Below are 20,035 nucleotides of genomic sequence, written 5' to 3'. Positions count from 1 at the left end.
TTATAATCTGGACTCCTTAACACAAAGTTAACTAACTGGTTAGCAGTAGCACATTATTAATTAGCTTGCTAATGCTGCCCTCATGTAGCCAATATGTACATAACATAAATAAATAATAAATGAAATACAAAATAATAAAACATAAATATATAGATATAATATCATAATAAAAGATTCAGCACTTGTTACAGGGACATAGAGGCTTTTGCCCAGTCATGTTCATAAAGCAGAGCTGAATTGAATTCAGATAGAGGGAGGGTGTGGAGAGAGCAAAGGAGGAAGAGGAGGGGTGTGTGTGTGTGTGTGTGTGTGTGTGTGTGTGTGTGTGTGTGTGTGTGTGTGTGTGTGTGTGTGTGTGTGTGTGTGTGTGTGTGTGTGTGAGAGAGAGAAAGAGAGAGAGTGAAAGAGACACTGAGCACGAGCAGGAGAGCGAGCAAGAGTGACAGAGAGCATCCAGTTCTCAGCCATTCATCTCTCGGGAAGAGGAAAGGAAACAGAGAAACCAGAGAAACAGACCTTTGCTTAAAGGAAAAGGGAAAAAAAGCCTCTAACTCCAAACTCATCATCATTTTTTGTTACATACTAGAATACTCCTGTCTCTTCTGACCCTGAGGACACTTTTCTTTTCGTGAAAACTGCAGACATAAGACAAAGAATCACTTACAAACTGTGCCTGTCAAGGACAGCACTGCTATTACAGAAGCGTCTGCTGGAACCTGAACAACTTGGACAGAGCACGGAGTCCGTAGATGAAACGCGTGGAAGCGGCACAGAGTGGTTTTCCTGGGAGGCAGAGGAGGAGCTGACCTCAGGAGGACGCGCCAGGATCGGGGCGCTCCTGGAAGAGCTGTGGAAAGAGGAGTGGGAGGAGGAGGGTGTGCCTCACTGAGACAGAGCATCCTCGCAGGCTTATCCCCTCTTGCATTTCAGACACTTTTAAAATACGGGGAAATAGCAGTCGAATAAGGGGCAGGTTTTAGGATCATACAGCAATAACACATTTAAATTGTTAATTAAGATTAAAACTTTCAACAGTTTTTTAAAAGCAAAACTAATTCCTTACAGGGTTAGACAGAGTCTTGAAAACCATTTAAAGGACATTGCAGAAATATTTTTAACCACTTTTTAACCACTTCTTGCACACATACAAACACATCCATCCAGGACACCCCAGTCCTCCACAACAGAATGGATCTCCCACCAGTCAGAGGTAAGCATAAATTCATCCTGTCGCCATCTGATCTGCTGATAAACTATTGATGATATGTGTGACCTTCAAACATTTATTTCTAGTGTTTTTCTATTATTTAAGCAGCTGATGTAGTCAGTCCAGATTTACTTAAATTTCAAAATAATTTAGGTTTAATGAAAAATATGTTAACAGAAAAAAGTTTTTTGTTTCATATGAACATACAGTATAATAGTATTTTCACATCCAATATATATATTGGAATATCTTTAGTTTTGTGCGCAGCATCATGGTAAAGTTTGAGTTGTTTGATAGCACTGAGTCACAGTTGAGTAGGAGACAAATGCCTTTAATTAATAAACTAATTGAACACAAATCTTGTCAGATTCTGAGATATGACAGATGTAAGACAGAAGTTTGACGATCAGTTAGTCAAAGTTTAAAACTAATCCAAATAAGCAGCAGGAGGGAGTTATAACTAAAATCCTTTTCCAAATTGTGCAGTCGTTGTTTAAATACTTGAAATTGATATGTTGCACTGGTTTCAAACTTAGTTTTGAGTAAACAAATAAATACAGTGGCTTGTGATTTTTCGCTGTTATAAACTGTGGATGCCTCTGACATAGACATGGAAGTGATAGATATCCATCTGCCCACATGTCAGTGCTGACCCCTTTGCACCGGTGGACAGATTGATGTTTTCTGCGTATTTCATTTTAGTAACATGCATGTTGTGTTTTAAATGGCTTCAGACCAGCTTTGAATCATTAATAGTCAGTGGTGTGACTTTTAATCTGCATGTTTAAGCAGTTTGCGTGTTTGTGATCAGTACAACTCTGTTTAAGTGCGATGGGGACATGTGGGGTCCAGATTGATCGTCCTCAAGGTCGGATGCAGAATGTCAATACCCATCTCCGCTGGGGTGGGACTGGAGGGGCGGGTGGTTGGGCAAACGATGATGGGATGGACTGATGGGAGGGACTGAGTTGGAAAGAACGTGAATGGGATGAGGGCAGTGGGGATGTTGGGAGGAGGGCCTGACCAGTGATGGCTGGATGGAGGGAGGGGATGGTGCCGCATGTGTGGAGTGAAGGAATATGGCGGATAGATGAACAAGTGATAAAATGGATGGTTAGAGGGACGACCACAACAGGAACACAAATGTACTGACTAAGATGTTACAGAACCACACACTGGGACCAGCTTAGATGCCAGAGGATTTGGGAATCAAGTTTCTATCCAGAGCCAGAAATTATTGTTGATGTCATATTATGCTTTTGCACAAAACCTTTAATGTCGTTATGGTATGAATAACATAAGTGATTTGAATGATTTGTAGGATGTGCAGGATGAGGGAGTGTGAAGAAATAGGCACCAGCTGCAGTCAATGGTCTGTAGGGTTTTCAGAGGTCACGTGCTAACATCTAAATGGAATTACTGTAGCACTCAAAACAAAACCATCAAGACAGAGTTTGAGGCACAGGGTGTAGACAAAGTCATAAAACAAAAAAGGGAAACCCCATGAAATCCAGGTACAATCAAATTTGTTGTCCCAGAAGAAGAAAGAAGTTAGTCCCAACTTATGCTGAACTACTTCACTTGGCTTTCAGAAAAAAAAAGATCTAAAACTTAAATTCATCATTTTGATTATTTTTCAAGCCAAGGCTAAAATTGTGGCTGTTTTAATTTCACTTGTGTGATAAATAGCTGCAGTTCTTCCCTGTGAATGTAACAGTTTGGTCTGATGAACTAATGAGAAGCAACAAGTGTGTTTCTTCTAGGCATATTTCAGACTATATGTCCTTTTCAGTAGTAATAAATAGGTAACATTTGTTTTTTATTCAACATCCATCCATCCATCCATCCATCCATCCATCCATCCATCCATCCATCCATCCATCCATCCATCCATCCATCCATCCATCCATCCATCCATCCATCCATCCATCCATCCTTCCCATTGTTCCTAAGGGTTGTGGGGGTTCTGATTCCAATTTCCAGCTGGCAGTGGGTGAGAGGTGGGCTGCACCCTGGCGTCAGTCCCACAACACAGACAACCATTCACACTCGCTATTGCATTGGACCAACCACCCTCATCCCTCTCTCTTTATATTTGGCTCTGACACTTTTATGGCATGGTATTAGTGTCATCATCCCTCTCTCATTCACTGCCTTCTCCCTTCCTCCCACCTCCCTCCCTCCAGCCCTCTCTCCCCCCGTTGCCTGGACTTGCTGGTCTGCAGTGTCTATTTCAGTCTTTCCGTTGGGGTCAGATTCGGCACATCCGGTATCTCAACCAGTTTATTGTCATTCAATCCTACTGTGCTCCCGGAGGCATCAGAAGGAAGGCCCCTGGGTCTCAGAGCCTGACAGGCCTCATGCGCCCAGTTGTAGGAGTAGGAAAACTAAGATTATAACCCTCAAATTCTCAAGTTTACTGAGCTGATTGAAGTTGTTTTTAAACTTCATCCATTCTGACCAGCTGACAGCTAAAACACTTGTTCAGTAAATCACCATAATCCTGATATCATCCAGTCTCTGTGCAGCTGCTTATCAGACACAGTGGGCGGCTGAGATTTGGGAAGAGCTTTGGAAAAACATAACAAGCCGTTATACATATGTATATGTCTGAAAGAGATAAGCGAGAGTGAGTGGGGCCAGAGCTAAACAGGATGCGCCAAGAAGTGGAAGGAAAAGAAAAATGAGGGCAGCGAAGGACAAGAAGCTCAAAAGTGATGAAAGGGGAGAGTGGAGGAAGGTGGCGGAGCCGTGAAGGTGATGTGAAGAAATGAGAGCGGTGGAGGAGAGGAAGACCGAACAGGATAGGGGAGGGCAACCCCTCCTCATTCCATGGCAAAGGGTCACTGCAAGCAGTTTCAAAACATCCTCTAACCATGATGTCATCTGCGAGAGATGCAGCAAGGTCCATTAGACGCCATCAGTCAGTGGATCGTCAAGACTGTAGCGAAGTATCAGGCACGGGATCAGCACCAGTTCCTTTATGCTATGAATATAAAAGCTGAAGTTTGTTTAGGTATCAGCCATGCTAAAAGCACCATTACTGACATGACCAGCTTGCTGTTGAAAGTATAATAGAAGCAACGTGTATATGTGTATTTATGGGAGCAGCGCTATGGCAGGTGTTTCTGTGTCCGTCCCAGGGCAGAGGCTCAGTCTTTACTGATACTCCCTCAGCACAGAGCGCTGTCCTCAGGTTACGACGGCCTCCTGAAACACCAGCTCTCTGTCACCGCTCGGCTTCGGAGATGCTCCTTTTCACATCCAACATGTACGAAGACGCAATGTGCAGAATATGTTAAGGACAAAACTGATAAATGTTAGACAAGTGCTGTCCACCTGCATCAAACTGGACAGAAGTGTAGCCATTATTATGCAAACATGATTAGTATCCAAATAATAAAAAAATAACATGCTGTATTGATGGTAAAAATTTTGCCAATGAACAAATTGAAATTAAAAAGAGTCCTTTTCGTTTGTGATTACAATTATTATCAATAGTTTTCTAAATAGAAAAACTACAAATAAGTATTTGCTGTGTATAATAACCTGCCTCACACACACGTGACATAAAAAAATGAAAATACATCGAGCTCCACCTGTAATATGAGACAAGAGACGGGTCCTGCTTCGCCCTGTGCCATCCTCTCTCGCTTTCACACACACACACACACACACACACACACACACACACACACACACACACACACACACACACACACACACACACACACACACACACACACACACACACACACTCATCCCAGCTGTCGTTGCCAAAGGATTGATAACTGACACTCTCCAGCAGAACCATGCTGAGCATCAATACCCAAAACACGACTCTGAGCCCCAGGGTCGGCAGTTACTGTACATGTAGGTGCAGATTCAGGGCCCGTGTTGATGCATGTGCCAGAACTGAGGCGGGCATTCTCCATCTCACACTGGCATTAACACTGGTTCAGGCAGTAAGTAAAAATGAGGTCATGGAAATGGACGACAGGCCTCTTCTCCTTAACATTTCGATGGGCCGATAGACCGGCAGAGTACGTGCTCCCTGATGAGATTAGTCACCAGGACTTCTCTCTCCTCAGACTAATTTGAAAATGCATCCTCATCCAAACAACCTGGGGCTCCTTATCTGCTGCTTTATGGCTGGACCTCTGGAACGAGGGAGCAAAGATAAACGCAAACAGGCTGATGGGTAGAGCACATGTTCAGAAGCCTCTCCTTGGAAAGTCTGGGGAGCTGTAGGGCTTTTATTGTTACAGTCCAGCATATTAATCACATTAATCCTTTTTGCACTCGGCCAGTGTGCGTTGCCACTATCACAATCTTTGTATCTGTACTGTATGTCATGTGTTTTGTAAACGTCTTGTTTCAGGTTCCTCTGATGTGCCGTGAGTGTTGGGCGCTCCTTGCCCCAGCCCGGGCCTACGTCCCCGCCGCCTCCTGGTCTGGCTCACCAGGATGGAGTCTGCTCCGCGTTCCCACAGGATGGAGCTAGACGGGATGGACTTTCAGCAGGTCCTGTCGCTCGAGCAGATACGCACCATCCGGGCTAACAATGACTACGTGGAGGGGCCCGTGGCGCTGGAACCCGCGTCGCAGTCGGGATTTTTCGTTGCCCACAATGACGGTTACCCTCAAGGGATATACGCCCATCACCATCACCAGTCCTCCTTCCACTCCCAGCTGCCCCACAGCCAAAGTCTGCAGCAGCAAGCTCACCTGTCCCACCTGAGCCGCTCCAGTACCATAAGCTCCTCCCTGTCTCGGACCAGTGCCACGTCAGACCAGCGCCTACTGGCAGGTTTGACGCCGTCCCACTCTGGCCTGGGATCGGCGGTTCGCTCGCAGCCCAAAGGGGACTTCAAGCCTGAGGCTTCCTTGACTAAAGGCCCTGCGGGCGACGGGGCCGAGTCGGGCCTCCACTTGTTCATCTGCGAGCGCTGCGGCCGCTGTAAGTGCCAAGAGTGCTGCGCCCCCCGCCGCCTGCCCTCCTGCTGGGCCTGCGGGCAGCGCTGCCTGTGCTCGGCCGAGAGCGCCGTGGAGTACGGCACCTGCCTGTGCTGCGTCAAGGGCCTGTTCTACCACTGCTCCGCCCAGGACGACGAGGACGACTGCGCCGACCGGCCGTGCTCCTGCGCCCCGGCCCACGCCTGCGCCCGCTGGGGCACCATGGGGCTGCTGGCGCTCTGCCTGCCCTGCCTCTGCTGCTACCCCCCTGCCAGGCTGTGCCTTGCCCTGTGCCGGCGTGCCCACGACAGGGCCACGCGCCCCGGCTGCAGGTGCAGCAACACCAACACCGTGTGCCGCAAGATCTCCGCTTCCAACCCCAACCCCAACCCCGGGCACCCGTCGCTCCGCAGCAAGGCCCCGGAGAAGCCGTTATGACGAGCTTGACCGGGGGTCCCTCCATTTCCCAATAGCAGTCGCCAAAGCAACGCTCTCAACCAATCGACGTGATGCCATTATGACCCAAGCTGACAAAAATCTACCGACCGTAAATCATTGTTCACCTTATGTACCTTGAATTTCCTTCTTCTCCAGTTCAGGAAGGACCAAAGCTTTACTGTGCCTGTTGATGACGGAGACTTCATGCCTGAGAAGATAGAAGTGAAAAAGCTGCTTTGCTCGGCTGCCCCTCAAACTCTTTCTTCATTGTTGAGTCTCCTTCCACTCCGCACATTGCAAATGGCAGAGTTCAGACATGGCAAAAGACCAAACCAGGACCATGTCCATGTGTATGTTTGCCAAGAGTCTCTGTTCTCCACGGGTGAGACGCTGGGATCTGGACTAAAGTAGCGCTCGCGTAACTCCAACAAAAGGCTGAAGATGATGCTGCAAAATATCCGAGCTAAGCACTAAGGTATAACATGAGAGCAAAGCAACTTGTACCAAACCTGCAACAACAGTTCCCCACCAAAGAAGGGACCATGCCCTGTACAAACTGAGTGAACTTCAATGCTATTAAGCTGTCAGAGAAAAGCACTGTGAGGTCGATGGACAACTTTCCCTCAGCAGCCAAGAGCTGAATGGGGAATTATTTAACCGGAGGGATGGTGCATCCATTGTGACTAGGTAGCGTGTGCGTCTGTGAGTGTGTGTGTGTGTGTGTCCTCCTGCTGTATGCAAACCTGTGTATTGAGGCTGTGTGTATGTTGTTTTGTCAGCAGAAGAAGCCTCCTTGTCTTATTTTTAGCAGTGTCACTTCAGTGGAGCTCTGAGGGTCTGGTCAGGTTTCCTCCTCAAGTCAGTCTGTCGCCAATCTCCCTCCTCCAACTGACCTCCTTCATCTCAGTGCCACTTTACTCCTCCACCTTCTTTGTCCCTTCCTTTTTTTCCCGTCCCGGATGCAGATTTCCAATGGGAAAACCCCCTTCACCAGTTATTGGTTATGCTGGTTTTGCTGGTTTTCACAGCCCTCTCTTGTCACTTAATGTTACAATGCTGCACTAAGTCACCAAAAGAAAAAAAGTGTCTCTTTTTATAAAGTATTCTCAGATCAGACACCACAAGAAAGTCAAATAAAACACTACGTATCCATCCAACCCTCCAGAAACCTGCCAACATGATACGTGTTATTCCCACACACCCATATATCTTCATCTGTCTCTCTTCTTACGCTTAGAGGGCTAAAAGCCTCAGTTCCTGGTCCACAGAGAGTTGATCAAACAGGCAATTAGCTTCAAGATAGCTCTTAATGGGCTGGCGAAGAATGGATCATGGGGCAGGAGGGAAAGGAGGGGACAGGATGAGTGGAGCTGTGGTGTTTGGCAGATGGGGAGATGATGGGAAGAGGGTGGCGCTGTGAGGAGAAGGGGAGGAGACAGGCTGGATGGAGGGACGGGACGGGACGGGCGGAGGTAAGCGAGGATGCTTCAGTCAGATGGAGCCGTGCAGGATATAATGAAGTGGCTTTCACTGCCTCTAGTCAACGAGTTGGACACTTTGTGGTTAAACATGTTTAGATGTAAAACAAAGGTGACAACAGTGGACGGAGCCTCCAGAAAGAACTAAAAGCTGACGTAAAACAACACACACACATATAGTACATAGTCAGCCATGTGCGTTGGTGTGTGTACACGGTTTGTATCTTGTACGTGTTTTCAAAGTGTGTGTGTGTGTGTGTGTGTGTGTGTGTGTGTGTGTGTGTGTGTGTGTGTGTGTGTGTGTGTGTGTGTGTGTGTGTGTGTGTGTGTGTGTGTGGATGTGTCACCCACTGTAAACACAGGCACACGCACTGACCTGATTCATTAAATGTTCCTTTGCTATATTTTTATATGTAAATATGGGCTGTTCTCTGCATAACTATTTTTATTCTGCTTTATTTTGTTTCTATGAGATTGATATTATTGCAGCAGTTTTCCATTATAGTGAGCATTCACCTATTTATTGTCACTTGTGGTCACTACAGAAACATTGGGGGCGACTGACGCGCTGCTCGTCTCACTTTAAAGTTGAGCTTTGTGTTGGACGATACAGCAGTACATCTGACGCACACAAAGGAACTGTACTGTCCTTCACCTCAGTGTGATTCCTAGTGGAGCAGTACAAGTGTCCCTTGTGCATTGTAATGGTTTCCTCCTCTGAGGAAGGTTTAGTAGTTTGTGTGCGCTGCTGTTTTCAGGATGCGTGAACGTGCACATCAGTGGTTTTCCAGTCGAGGCGGGCTGACAGCTTTTGGAGGACTTGCTCCACTTAACCTTTTTTCTTTTAGTGTTGCAACATTTTACCACTTTTAAGGTTTCCTATGACAAATAACTATGAATCTAGTTATTTTTAAAAGTATTGGCAACCAAAAACCGTAATGTATTATTAATGCAAATTACCTGAGGCTGACATCATTTCCAAATTAATTCTAATGAATCTGAAAGCATTTTTTCTTCGTGCACACTTGTGTGTGTTCAACCACTCAAAGTAAGTAAAACTGAGCTTATCAAAAACACTGAAGTATGCTACATTATGATTGGCTGGCACGTCCCACCCTGCATGCATGCTCTTTTGAATGACAAGGCTTAAAAAGCTGCAGAAACCAAAAAACACAGTGCAGTGTGTAAAGAAAACCTTAAAAAGTTTTCAAAGTTCACCTTAAATTTACAGGCAGAGCCTCAGATGGGTTCTACACAGACGCACACACGTTCTCTGCTACACTGGCTGGAAGACAGTCAGACCTTGGTGCTCGTGGAGACGACTTGAGGAAACGTTATTTGAACCAGAATGTTGTTTTTGTTAATCTCAGCTGGATGATGTTACAGAAGAAACTAAAAAGACACTGAAAGATTTTCCAATTATCTTTTATGTGTGTTCAAAGTGAAATATTTACAGTGACTGTTTCATCATAACCTCTTTACTACTCACTGTTGTGTAAGTACTACAGATACACACAGAATAAAAAAAAGAGTCAAATCAACTTTCAATGACTCACTGATTGTGATTGTATTATTCCATTAAGATATAGTTTTTGCTAAAGTCTGAACGTTGAATTTTAAAAACCATCCATTTTATGGATATGAATGATCTTGGTTCATCCCGACTATTCTGTGTGTATCTGTCTGTGCAAATAAAGCTACAGGACAATATAGCGTGTACATTTTTCAATTTCAGGGTTTCTCCACCATCTTTTCTCCAGAACCAGAACTCATGTCAGGAACCTGTCTGATGCTGAATGTGTGCCACTATAACCACTACACTCCTCCCTGTGTCTTAGCAAGCATCGCTTCTGGTACAAATTGGCATCCTGTATGTTGTAAAAGAGTTTAAGGAGAATATACGGAACAAATATATATAAAAAATCTATCTCAAATGAATATATTATATGGAACAATGTGCATTTCACACTTTGTGTTATTGCTGGTATTGCTTCACGGATATTTATTTAATTGGTTGCAACAATAGCGATAACAATAATCACAGTGATGATGTTGCTGAGTCAGGTATTTATTTTACAGAGCTGAAAAGCACCAACGTTGTCATTGTTTGTATTTCGGTTTAGTTTCTTTTTCCACTTGGTGTGGTGTGGCTGCCGCTGCCCTTCTGGCTAGAGATGAACCAATAAAGGAGTTTCCAAACAGACCAGACTCATGACTGAGTGTGATAAGTTACGTTGTAATTGTATCATAAATAAATTGGATCATGATTGCACTGTGCGCTTGACTATAACACAAGATATATTGTAGAAGGTGAATAAAAGATTAAAACGACACACACCTGACACACACAGTACAGAGGAGCGAGTAAAATAACCTCAGATATAATATATAAAGCCAGGAAAGAGATGTGGATGGAAGTCAAGTAATAACAATGGCTTCATAAACGAGGCCCCCTGGTACTCCACTCGCTTTACTCTGTTGGGCTCATAAATAAGTGAGAAAGACTCAGTCACACTAATGGCTTCCTAGAGTAGTGAATACAGATGTGTGTGTGGGTGTCTGTGAGGTGGTGGGGGGGGAGGGGTAGATTGCTAAGAGCTGCTTTAATGCACTTTGATTTGAGCTGATGAACTGAAAGGGGGACATTCTCACACACACACACACACACACACACACACACACACACACACACACACACACACACACACACACACACACACACACACACACACACACACTAGTAACTCAGCTAATAACCGACCTCATTTCCTTGTGTCTGATGCCAGAGACAAACGATGACTTCCTAGTTTTGAAATGTTGACGTTATGCGTTTCACTGTTCCTCACCATCACATTTACTGTAAATCTCAGCCAAATATTTACATTTTGCGCCTATTCAACCTAATCAATTTTCTTGTGGCGGTGCCCTGGTTCTGAAGCAGCGAAGCAGCCACACAACACACCCCCACCACTGCTTGGTTGATGTGGTGGATGTCTTTCGCACAGTTCTGCTTTTGACTCATCAGTCCATAAAACACAGCCATGATGAGTATGTGTGCCGTGATGAGGTCAGAGCCTTCTTCAGGTTAGCAATGGTTTTCCTCTAGCCACTCTTTCATGAACGCCATTTCTCCCTAGTGTCTGTTAGGAAGGTGATTGAAATACACATTTAATAACGTTAAAGAGGCCTTGTTTGACCTTTGACTTGTGTAGTAAAACAGGTATAGAGCACATGGGTTTCATGAACTACTGACTTTATTACCTGTGTAACATGCAGAGTGTGTTGATGTAAGACACAATCCTAACAGTGGAGAGTGGTTCTAAACTTTTTTAACTTTCCGAACCCCCAGTGATGAGACAGGCTGATGACCTCTGACTGCTCTGTTAAAGTCCAAAGGTAAAGATCAAGACCTGTCCCTCCATCCTGAGCAGCTTCACCCGTAGTGGTAACAAAAGGATCCGTCCATCAAACACCCATACAGCTGTCAGTCAGCTGGCATTCAGGCGACACACGGGACAGGCCACACACACACACACACACACACACACACACACACACACACACACACACACACACACACACACACACACACATACACACACACACACACACACACACACACACACACACCTTTGGTTAGAAGAAAAACAGAGTAGGGCAAATCAAACAAATGAAAGGTCAAAGGTCAGCACTGGAACGTGGCATAGATTCAGTGTCCTGCTGAAGAACACTTCAGCTTCGAAAACTTAGAAAACTGTTACTGACGCATTCTAACCTTGTCTAATCAACCAAACACAACTTCATATTCTGGTTCTGACGTGATCATACAAGTGGAGCTTAACCCAAATGTTCTACATTTACTGGGATGAAGTCATGCATACTGCACACAGTGTATCACAAACTCTGGTTCAGTGTTTTAAAATCTCTGCACTTGGTCTGAATCATATGTCAAGTCGAACTGAACTAAAATGCACTTTGTGCAGTATTAAGTAAACACGGGAATGTAGACTCACAACAGTGGCGATTCATGAAGTTAGACTTACAGGAAACGCGGACGGCGGGGACGTCCAGCGAGTGAGCCAGCGCCTCACACACAGCTGCAGCGATGGGGGAGGGTGGGAACGTTATCTGCAGGGGTCAAAAGGTCAAGAGAAAGGTTTTAACTTGCTTCCTGTTTCTGCTGCTGGGATGACAAGCGCTCCTCTCTGGAATTCACATGGATCATTTCCTCCTACGCTCATTCGTTTCGTAACGTCGCCTGCTTTTTTCTCTCACACGTTCCCATTCAGATATTTTTAAGCACATTCTGCGGGGGATTCCCTCACGCAAGTGTCTCTGTGCACTCGTTTTGTGGACGCCTGTAACTGACACAAGGTCAAAACATTCGCTGGAGATTGGAGACGCAGCTGCATTCAAGGACAAAGGCGAGCAACTTGATTAAAACTGCTCCTTGCAAGTTTATCCAGGATTGTTTGAGAGGAGGCTGTTTGGAGGCTTTTCTTCCACATCCAGTGGGTTTGATGACACTGTGATGGTTTTGCAAATTGAAAAATATAATATCTTGGGATTTTGCCATAATATTTAGAGTCAAGCTTTACCTGTAACTAAACAGAGCATCACTGATGGATGTGGCTGTGCACCTGCTCCCACACCCCATTACTTCTAATAATTACACAATCTATAAATCAATAAATCAATAATCTGCAGCTATAGAATATCAGTATCACACTATTAAATGTTGCCTGAAGATACATTGCTTGTTTTTCTGTAATCTGTGGATCAAGCAGACAACATAATGTAGGTCATGGGCAGAACTTTAAAGCACATAAGCCCAGTTCCTTCATGTATGCACCCCATCAACACACTGTAAACACACACACACACACACACACACACACACACACACACACACACACACACACACACACACACACACACACACACACACACACACACACACACACACACAGCACAGCGCACATGCTTTTCTGTGATTTTCACCAGACTCTGTGCATCCTGTATAGAATGCAGAGAGGAAGCGATTGAATAATTCAGCATATTTCCTGAACAATAATGGGCTGCTGCTGATGGTGGTGTGGTATTCAGCAATGGGGTTAAGTGCTGTACTCAGGCAGCCGTGCAGCAACCAAGTCATCCATCCGTCCGGGTGTGGGGTTGCTTTAATATTTCTCTACTAATGCGGGGAAATAAAATCTGTGGTTATTCAGGCAAATGTGTCAGGACCATATGTATTTCCTCCAGGTGAATGTTTATTTGTCAGATTCTGAATTAGAATCTGCAACCACAGTTCTTTCTTTTGCATCTGTAACATCCTAGAGACAGATGTAACAAATTTGGAAGTAAAATCTCATGCATAGTTGTATTTTGGGTGTGTTATATTTAGACGTTTAATAAAGAACATCGAATGAAAAAGACGGGCAGTTGTTAGACATCAGCCTTGTGGGATGAACTGGGGTTCCCACTTTCCCACAGTCTGGGCTGGAAAACATTGGACAGAGGCCCTGACAGCTGGCCCCACTAAGGACTCTGGGTAATGGACTGTCCTCTGCCTCCACAGGAAGCAGAGGTCACAGTGCAAACACAAACACACACAGATACACTGGACCAAGACTCATACATACTTGTCTAAAAATATCTGAGATTTTTATGACTTGCTAATAAAAATCAACTTTGATGATGACATGTTTCCTTAAACCTATAGATGATTATGTTAGATTAACACAGAGCATGAAAGTGCTGTCCACTATTTATTATTTAATAACGAACAATAATAAATGACCAGCTAGTTGTGAGAAAGAATGCTCAAAGGAAGGAACCTCTAATAAACCCACCAACTAGATTTAAATGAGTTGTGTAAACAGGCAGTTGACTGCTAACATAAAAATATACATACAATTCCATTTGTTAGATAATGTTTCTTGTTTTACAACTTTTTGAAGGCAATAACAAATAACAAAACTAAAATGCAGCTTTTTAGTTTGAAGCCTTCCTATTATTTATAAAATTATTTTCTGTAGGGCTTTAGCGACCTCTTGTGGTATTTTTCTGCAAGTGTCAATATGTGAATTTGAGTATATAATTATTATATACAGTATATAAGGTTTTATATGAAGAATTTACAGTTTATAACTGGGTTGCTCACAGGAAATAAAATAAATCAGACAGGGCAGAAAGAGAAGAGATGCAAACAGAAAAGGCAAAGCTGGACACAAACCGTTCTATAAAAGTAATTATAGAAAACAATACAAACATGTTTTTTTGTGGTCAGACGTTTTATTTACCTGTCTTCTATGAGTTTTCAGCCCCTCAGCATGCATCTGCTGCTCCGTTATATGTCTGAGTGGAATCCTGCAACGGGCCCCGTACCGTTTCTGACCACACTGTGTCAGCGTTGGACCACTAAACATCTGATGCTGCGCTCCCACTTGAACTCAAATCCTCCTGAAAGCAAAGAGCCTCAGTTCCTGTGCTCCTGGCCTGCTACTGTCTCCACAGGGAGCTTCACCTGCAGCAAATGCTCTGCAGACCATGCAGGACCACCTCTCTTCAGAGTTCTGCCGACAGTGCTTTGTAACGCTCCCAGAACCATGCTCATCCTTCTACCTCAGATGCTAGGTTCAGTGGTGACTACTTCTACTTATCTTTGATCATTTTATACCATGACAATAAAAACACAGTGAAAATCACCAGGTGTTTTCAAGATGACTGGCGGTTGTTCCAGCTGTGCAGGAATAACACGATCTCATCTTTGATTCATCAAGTCTATGTTGCATTTCACCTGCAAAGTGGCACCTGTGAAAAGAAGGTCTCATGCTCACACACACAGTTCATGAATTAGTTTTCTTTCTCTCAACACGTCAGTGTGTTCCGTTCTTCTGCGTTAAACTCTTCTATCATCTGTGTTTCATCTGTATTTGTCGTTTAAGGTGCTGTCGAGCTAATTAAACCCTGGAACAAACCTGCCCTTTTTCAGCTGCAGTACGTTCACCCAGGGCTCTGTCAGGTGGATTCATGCGCCTGGACCTGTTGAGAATAATTCATATTTATAACCTCTGAACCCCAAGTGAATACTGTCGCTGGGATAGCCTCCCTCTCTCCCTCTTTCTCTCTCTCTCTCTCTCTCTCTCACACACACACACACACACACACACACACGTACACACGCACACACGCACACACACACACACACACACACACACACACACACACACACACACACACACACACACACACACACACACACACACACACACACACATGAATGCAGCATGTGTGTATTGCAGCAGCAGAGTCTTGCGTTGATCAATAAGTAGCACAGAGGGAGGTTAGTTGTCACTCAGCCAGTGTCTGACATGTGCAGAGGAGACGGCTTGGGCCTGTGATACCTCGCTGACAGACTGACTGGCTTATTTATCTTTTTCATTATCTGTCTGACTCAAAGTTTTTTATCTTTATTCATAACTGTCTGATGGTCTGTGTTTGACTGAGAAACCACTTGAACATACAGTATGTCGTCAGATCTGCTGCAATGCTGGTCAGGTCATACGTAAAGATCAAGTAGATGTGGCGAGAAAGACAAATAAATAATGCTCTTTAGCACTTTGGCAACATTGCTCAGCCAAGTGTTGCACATGCACATGAATGAGCATCTAGAGTCAGTGTCTTATGATGGCAGACGCACAAAGACATTGATAACAGTCAAACTAAGAAACGTTTGAAATGGCTGAAAAGGAGTGTGAGAGGATCGCAAACTGCAAACTGAGCATTCGCACCGAGCCGCACTCACAGCTGACAGGCTGTCAGGTGAGCGGAGAGCCAGGACGATGAGCCGAGAAGCAGGGGAGCAAAGGTGATCACACAGCTGGCGAGGTAAGGTGTCAGCTAGGGTGCGAACGCCAGCAAAACGGGAAGGCAACAGGCTAACACACACACACACACACACACACACACACACACACACACACATGCTGATGTGGTAGCAAAGCGGCCATCCTGCATGCCCAGGGAGCCAGGCTCCACCTCTGATGTAGTGGAGCAGGGGCGAGGTGTCTCTCTCCGCGGGACGCTTCTGATCCACCGCTGAGGTGGAGCGCTGACGCTAACTTCAATGCAGCCAAAAGCACTGGAGCCGGCTCTATAGGCTCCGTGGCGCAGCTCTGCCACGAGGCTTCAAAGGCGGCTCTGGTTGCCAGATTCCAGTGATGTGTCCGCCTGGTAGATGAGATTCAAATGGATGTTTGATTTTTCTCTACAGCTTTGAGAAAAAACAAAATCAACCCAAAAAACATTAAAAGATGTTGTCATAAGTAATGAAATATTTTAGATAGAAGTGGGATAAACTGTGTAACTCTCAATGATTTCAGCAGTAACAAACTGACAAAATGGCTTGAAATGATGACTATTGTACGTGGGACAGACTGGACACGTCTGGTTGTGTAACCATTACATCAGCGCTGCAAGATTCCTGATCACCAGCTGCTGAGAGATGTAGATTTCTAAGAAGTTCTTTTCTCACCACTCGGGACCCTCTGCCCTGATTAACCTTGGCTCAGGCCCTTTTACACTGAAATACGTTGGCCACGTCCTGAAAGTGAAACGGAACACGGCCTGTGTGATAACACAACAGTGTTCCAGATGCAGTTGTGTTTTTATAAATGCACTTAGTTGACTTCTGTGAGCGTGATGAGACAAAATTTACAGTAGGAAAGATCTCAAAATGTTTAGATCAACAATTAGCTTCAGTCTCACTGTACAGGTACGTGGCTGTGTAGCGTTCAATGAGTTGTGGGTGTGTTTTTCACACATGGACTGTGACCTTGAATACTTTAATTACAGTGGAAAGAAGAAGGATGAGGAGGCAGGACCAGCACTCAGTGTTTGGAAGGGGACCGCCTGATTCCTGACAGGACCAACCGCCAGAGACCAAGTTTGTGTGATAAAGAGGTGTCTGTAATCTATTATCAGAAGGATTTATTTATTCTGCAACTAGGGGAGGGAGAGAAGAGAGCTTTAGAAAAATTGGGGGTATTTTAAACACTGAGGTGCTGTGCTGAGATTCCAAGGCTAGATAATTTGCACAACACAAAAGAAAAAGAAAAAAAGAGGCTCTTTATTATTATTTTTTTTTATTATCAATCCTCAAAACAAATAATTTTTTTCAATAGCGCAAGAAGAGGATGGGGGGGGGGTCTCTTTTTTCTCAGTTTTTTCCTCCTCTCTTTTTCCTTATTTTTCAACAGATGTAAAAATGATTGAAATCCCAGCAGGCCTCATTACTGCTGTCCTCCAGAGAGCTGGGGAAGGGCTTAAGGTCTTCAAGTAACGATTGAAACATGATTTGTATTAAAGCCAACAATCTTCCACACCAGAGCATCAAATTAGTGAGAACCGCTGGTGAAGAAAGGAAGAGATATCGCCAAAATCTAATTGTCCGTGACGCTCCGAGTCGCGGGTAACAGGCGAGGAAAGCTCTTCAAGTAAAAGATACTTACGGACGGAGCTGTCATAGTTTACCGCTGTTATTTCCAGTGAATGAAAAACTCCTCAGTTTGAAAGCACTGTATCTATACTGTATGTTATTGTCCGTGGAGCAGAGTCAATGAGCTGCAGGCTTTGATGCCCACGATCACAGTCCCAGAGGAACCCCCCACAGCAGCGTGTGTGTTTGAATAATCAAGGCTTTATTTTTGCTGTTTGCTAATGGATAGGGTTTAACCTTACAAACCCAGCCCTTTGTTCCAGCGTTCCAGAGAACACGCGCTTCTTTCTGGATGTGACGCGTAGCAGGCGACGCTCGTTTTCCTGAGGTTCTTTGTTTTACCCCGTTCTATAAGAGGATGATTAACATTAGGTGACAAGTCTGTGAAATGTGACACCAATTTAGATAAACGAATCAGGAATCTAGGACAGTGTTTCAGTGCTAAGCATCACTACACAGTATGTTGTTATGGCTGAGTTCACAAAACACCACTTAGTTCATCAAATTTATTCAAATAATTTTCCGAATGCCAAGTTTAATCAGTCCTGGAAAGAACTTCTCAGAGGTCTGCTACGATTGTCTACAGTACGTGCGCCTCCACTCCTCGCATCCTCACATGTTTTGAACAGTCATGGAGATTTTCACACCTCTCACTGAAAGCTCTCACTGCTCTGCACCTCCCCTCCTTCTGTCCATTTCCATCTCTGTTTCAGTTCTCATCAGCATCATCTCCTTTATACTTCAGCAATGTTTGTGGGAGTTAAAAGACAAACTCTCTGCATGCCTCAGTCAATATATTGTGATATTTTATTAAAATTTAAACAATATTAGTGAATGTATCAAAATCTTTATTTAATTTAAAAATATTACAAGTTGATTGTTTTTGTATTACATTACATTATCATTTCTCCTTTCTTGAGTTTAGACCTGAAACTGAGCGAAGAAGCCAGAGAAAGAATAGAAAGGAAGGAAAAACTAACTCTCGTGTCACTCACTCCTCTCCTCCTTTCTCTGCTCCTCACGTCTCCTTCCTCTCCCTGTTTGTCTGTGTGAATGAAATGCTTTGAAGGGGAGAAGAGGAGTTGGTATTGATTGGCCCTCTGAAAGATGCAACTCGCGCAGCCAGATCCCAGTGCGGTGCATTGTGAACGCACCTCCCACCTCTATCAGACCGGCAAATCGATAGCTCCCAGCTTGGTGCGAGCTGGGAGCGGGTTCGGTGCAGAGGGCTTGAGGAGGAAGACAAGGAGGAGGAGGAAGAGGAGGAGGGTGAGGAAGGTTTCTACCAGCTCTGGGTGAGGAACGAGAAGTGATGAGCAGAATGACTAAGTGAGTGATTGACAGGTTGACATAAAAACAGGATTTGACATGATTAAGAACTGCCTGCAAGTTGCTGTTGGGTTGAAATGCAACTAACCGGGAACCTTTGTTTTCACAGGTTGTTGAAAATGAATAAAATCGGGAAGAAGACCAGTTTGCCATCTATAGCACGAAAATATATTTATATATCTTGGGAAAACAAAAGCCAAGAGGCAGCATCGCTCAGTCAACTCAGCCAAACAGCTTTCAGCCATTTGTAAAAATATTATTTATTGTTCACAGTAACAACATGAAGGAGGGAACCAGCTCAAAAATGGATGGAGTGCGCACATGAGACGGAATCACACTGGTTTCCTCATCCACAATACAAAACAGTGCTGGAGCAGCATTTTCAGGTGAATTCGCTGTAAAGAAGGGAAAAAAAAGTTTGGGCGAAGGAACGTACATCAAATTAGCACATAATAATTATTATAATAATAATAAGAATGATTATTAAATGTTTACTTTCTTTGCAAACAACTTTTTACTATGTGCAAAGTTTCATTTCAACAGTTTTCTGACTAGCAAATGATTTTTTTCACTACTTTTGCCGGTTAGCAACGCGTCAGCTAGCATGGAACCATTGGCGATAGCGCTGTTGCATCAACTGCGAGCTCGTGCGCCTGAACAGCGAATTGCACACGAAGTGATGAGCTGTCAAACATAACCCAAGGTAATTTTATGAAGTACTGGAAAATGATTAAGTTCCTGCTGGCAAAAAGTGAGACGGTCTTTGCATGGACCAAGCGTCTGCGTGTGTGCGGGCTAGCGCTAAAGCTAAACTCTGCATGCAAGACAAAGCTGAAAGAAGAGCAACACAGGAGACTTAAAAAATGAAAGATAAAACAAACAAAATTTTAAACTGTGTTATTTGCTGGTGCAAGTCTCAGAAGTTAACCCTTAATTTCATCATTGTTTTTTAAAAAAAAACACAACTTTCTTTATAATTCATCACGACGAGTGCAACATCTGGGAATCTGCTCCTTGCAGGTGCTACAGAGGCAGGAGAGCGAGGAGACAGAGGAGCAGTCTGATCCGGCAGGTCGGTGGATTACAACTTTATCCAGCGCTAATGAGAGCAGCTCAGCTCTGAATCCC

General features: G+C 44.3%; 1 protein-coding gene across 1 annotated transcript; it reads left to right on the top strand.

The window, feature by feature from the left end:
• The first annotated feature begins 441 nt into the window (after nucleotides 1-441).
• LOC114869966 (protein sprouty homolog 3) lies at nucleotides 442-10,287 on the top strand. Its single transcript, XM_029174527.3, has 2 exons — nucleotides 442-1,210; nucleotides 5,589-10,287. The coding sequence occupies exon 2, from the start codon at nucleotides 5,675-5,677 to the stop codon at nucleotides 6,599-6,601; it is 927 nt and encodes a 308-aa protein (XP_029030360.1). The 5' UTR covers nucleotides 442-1,210; nucleotides 5,589-5,674; the 3' UTR covers nucleotides 6,602-10,287.
• The last annotated feature ends 9,748 nt before the right edge of the window (nucleotides 10,288-20,035 follow it).

The sequence above is a fragment of the Betta splendens genome, chromosome 14, assembly GCF_900634795.4.
Source record: "Betta splendens chromosome 14, fBetSpl5.4, whole genome shotgun sequence".
NCBI classification, from domain to species: Eukaryota; Metazoa; Chordata; class Actinopteri; order Anabantiformes; family Osphronemidae; genus Betta; species Betta splendens.
This window is presented reverse-complemented; position numbering and strand designations above follow the sequence as displayed.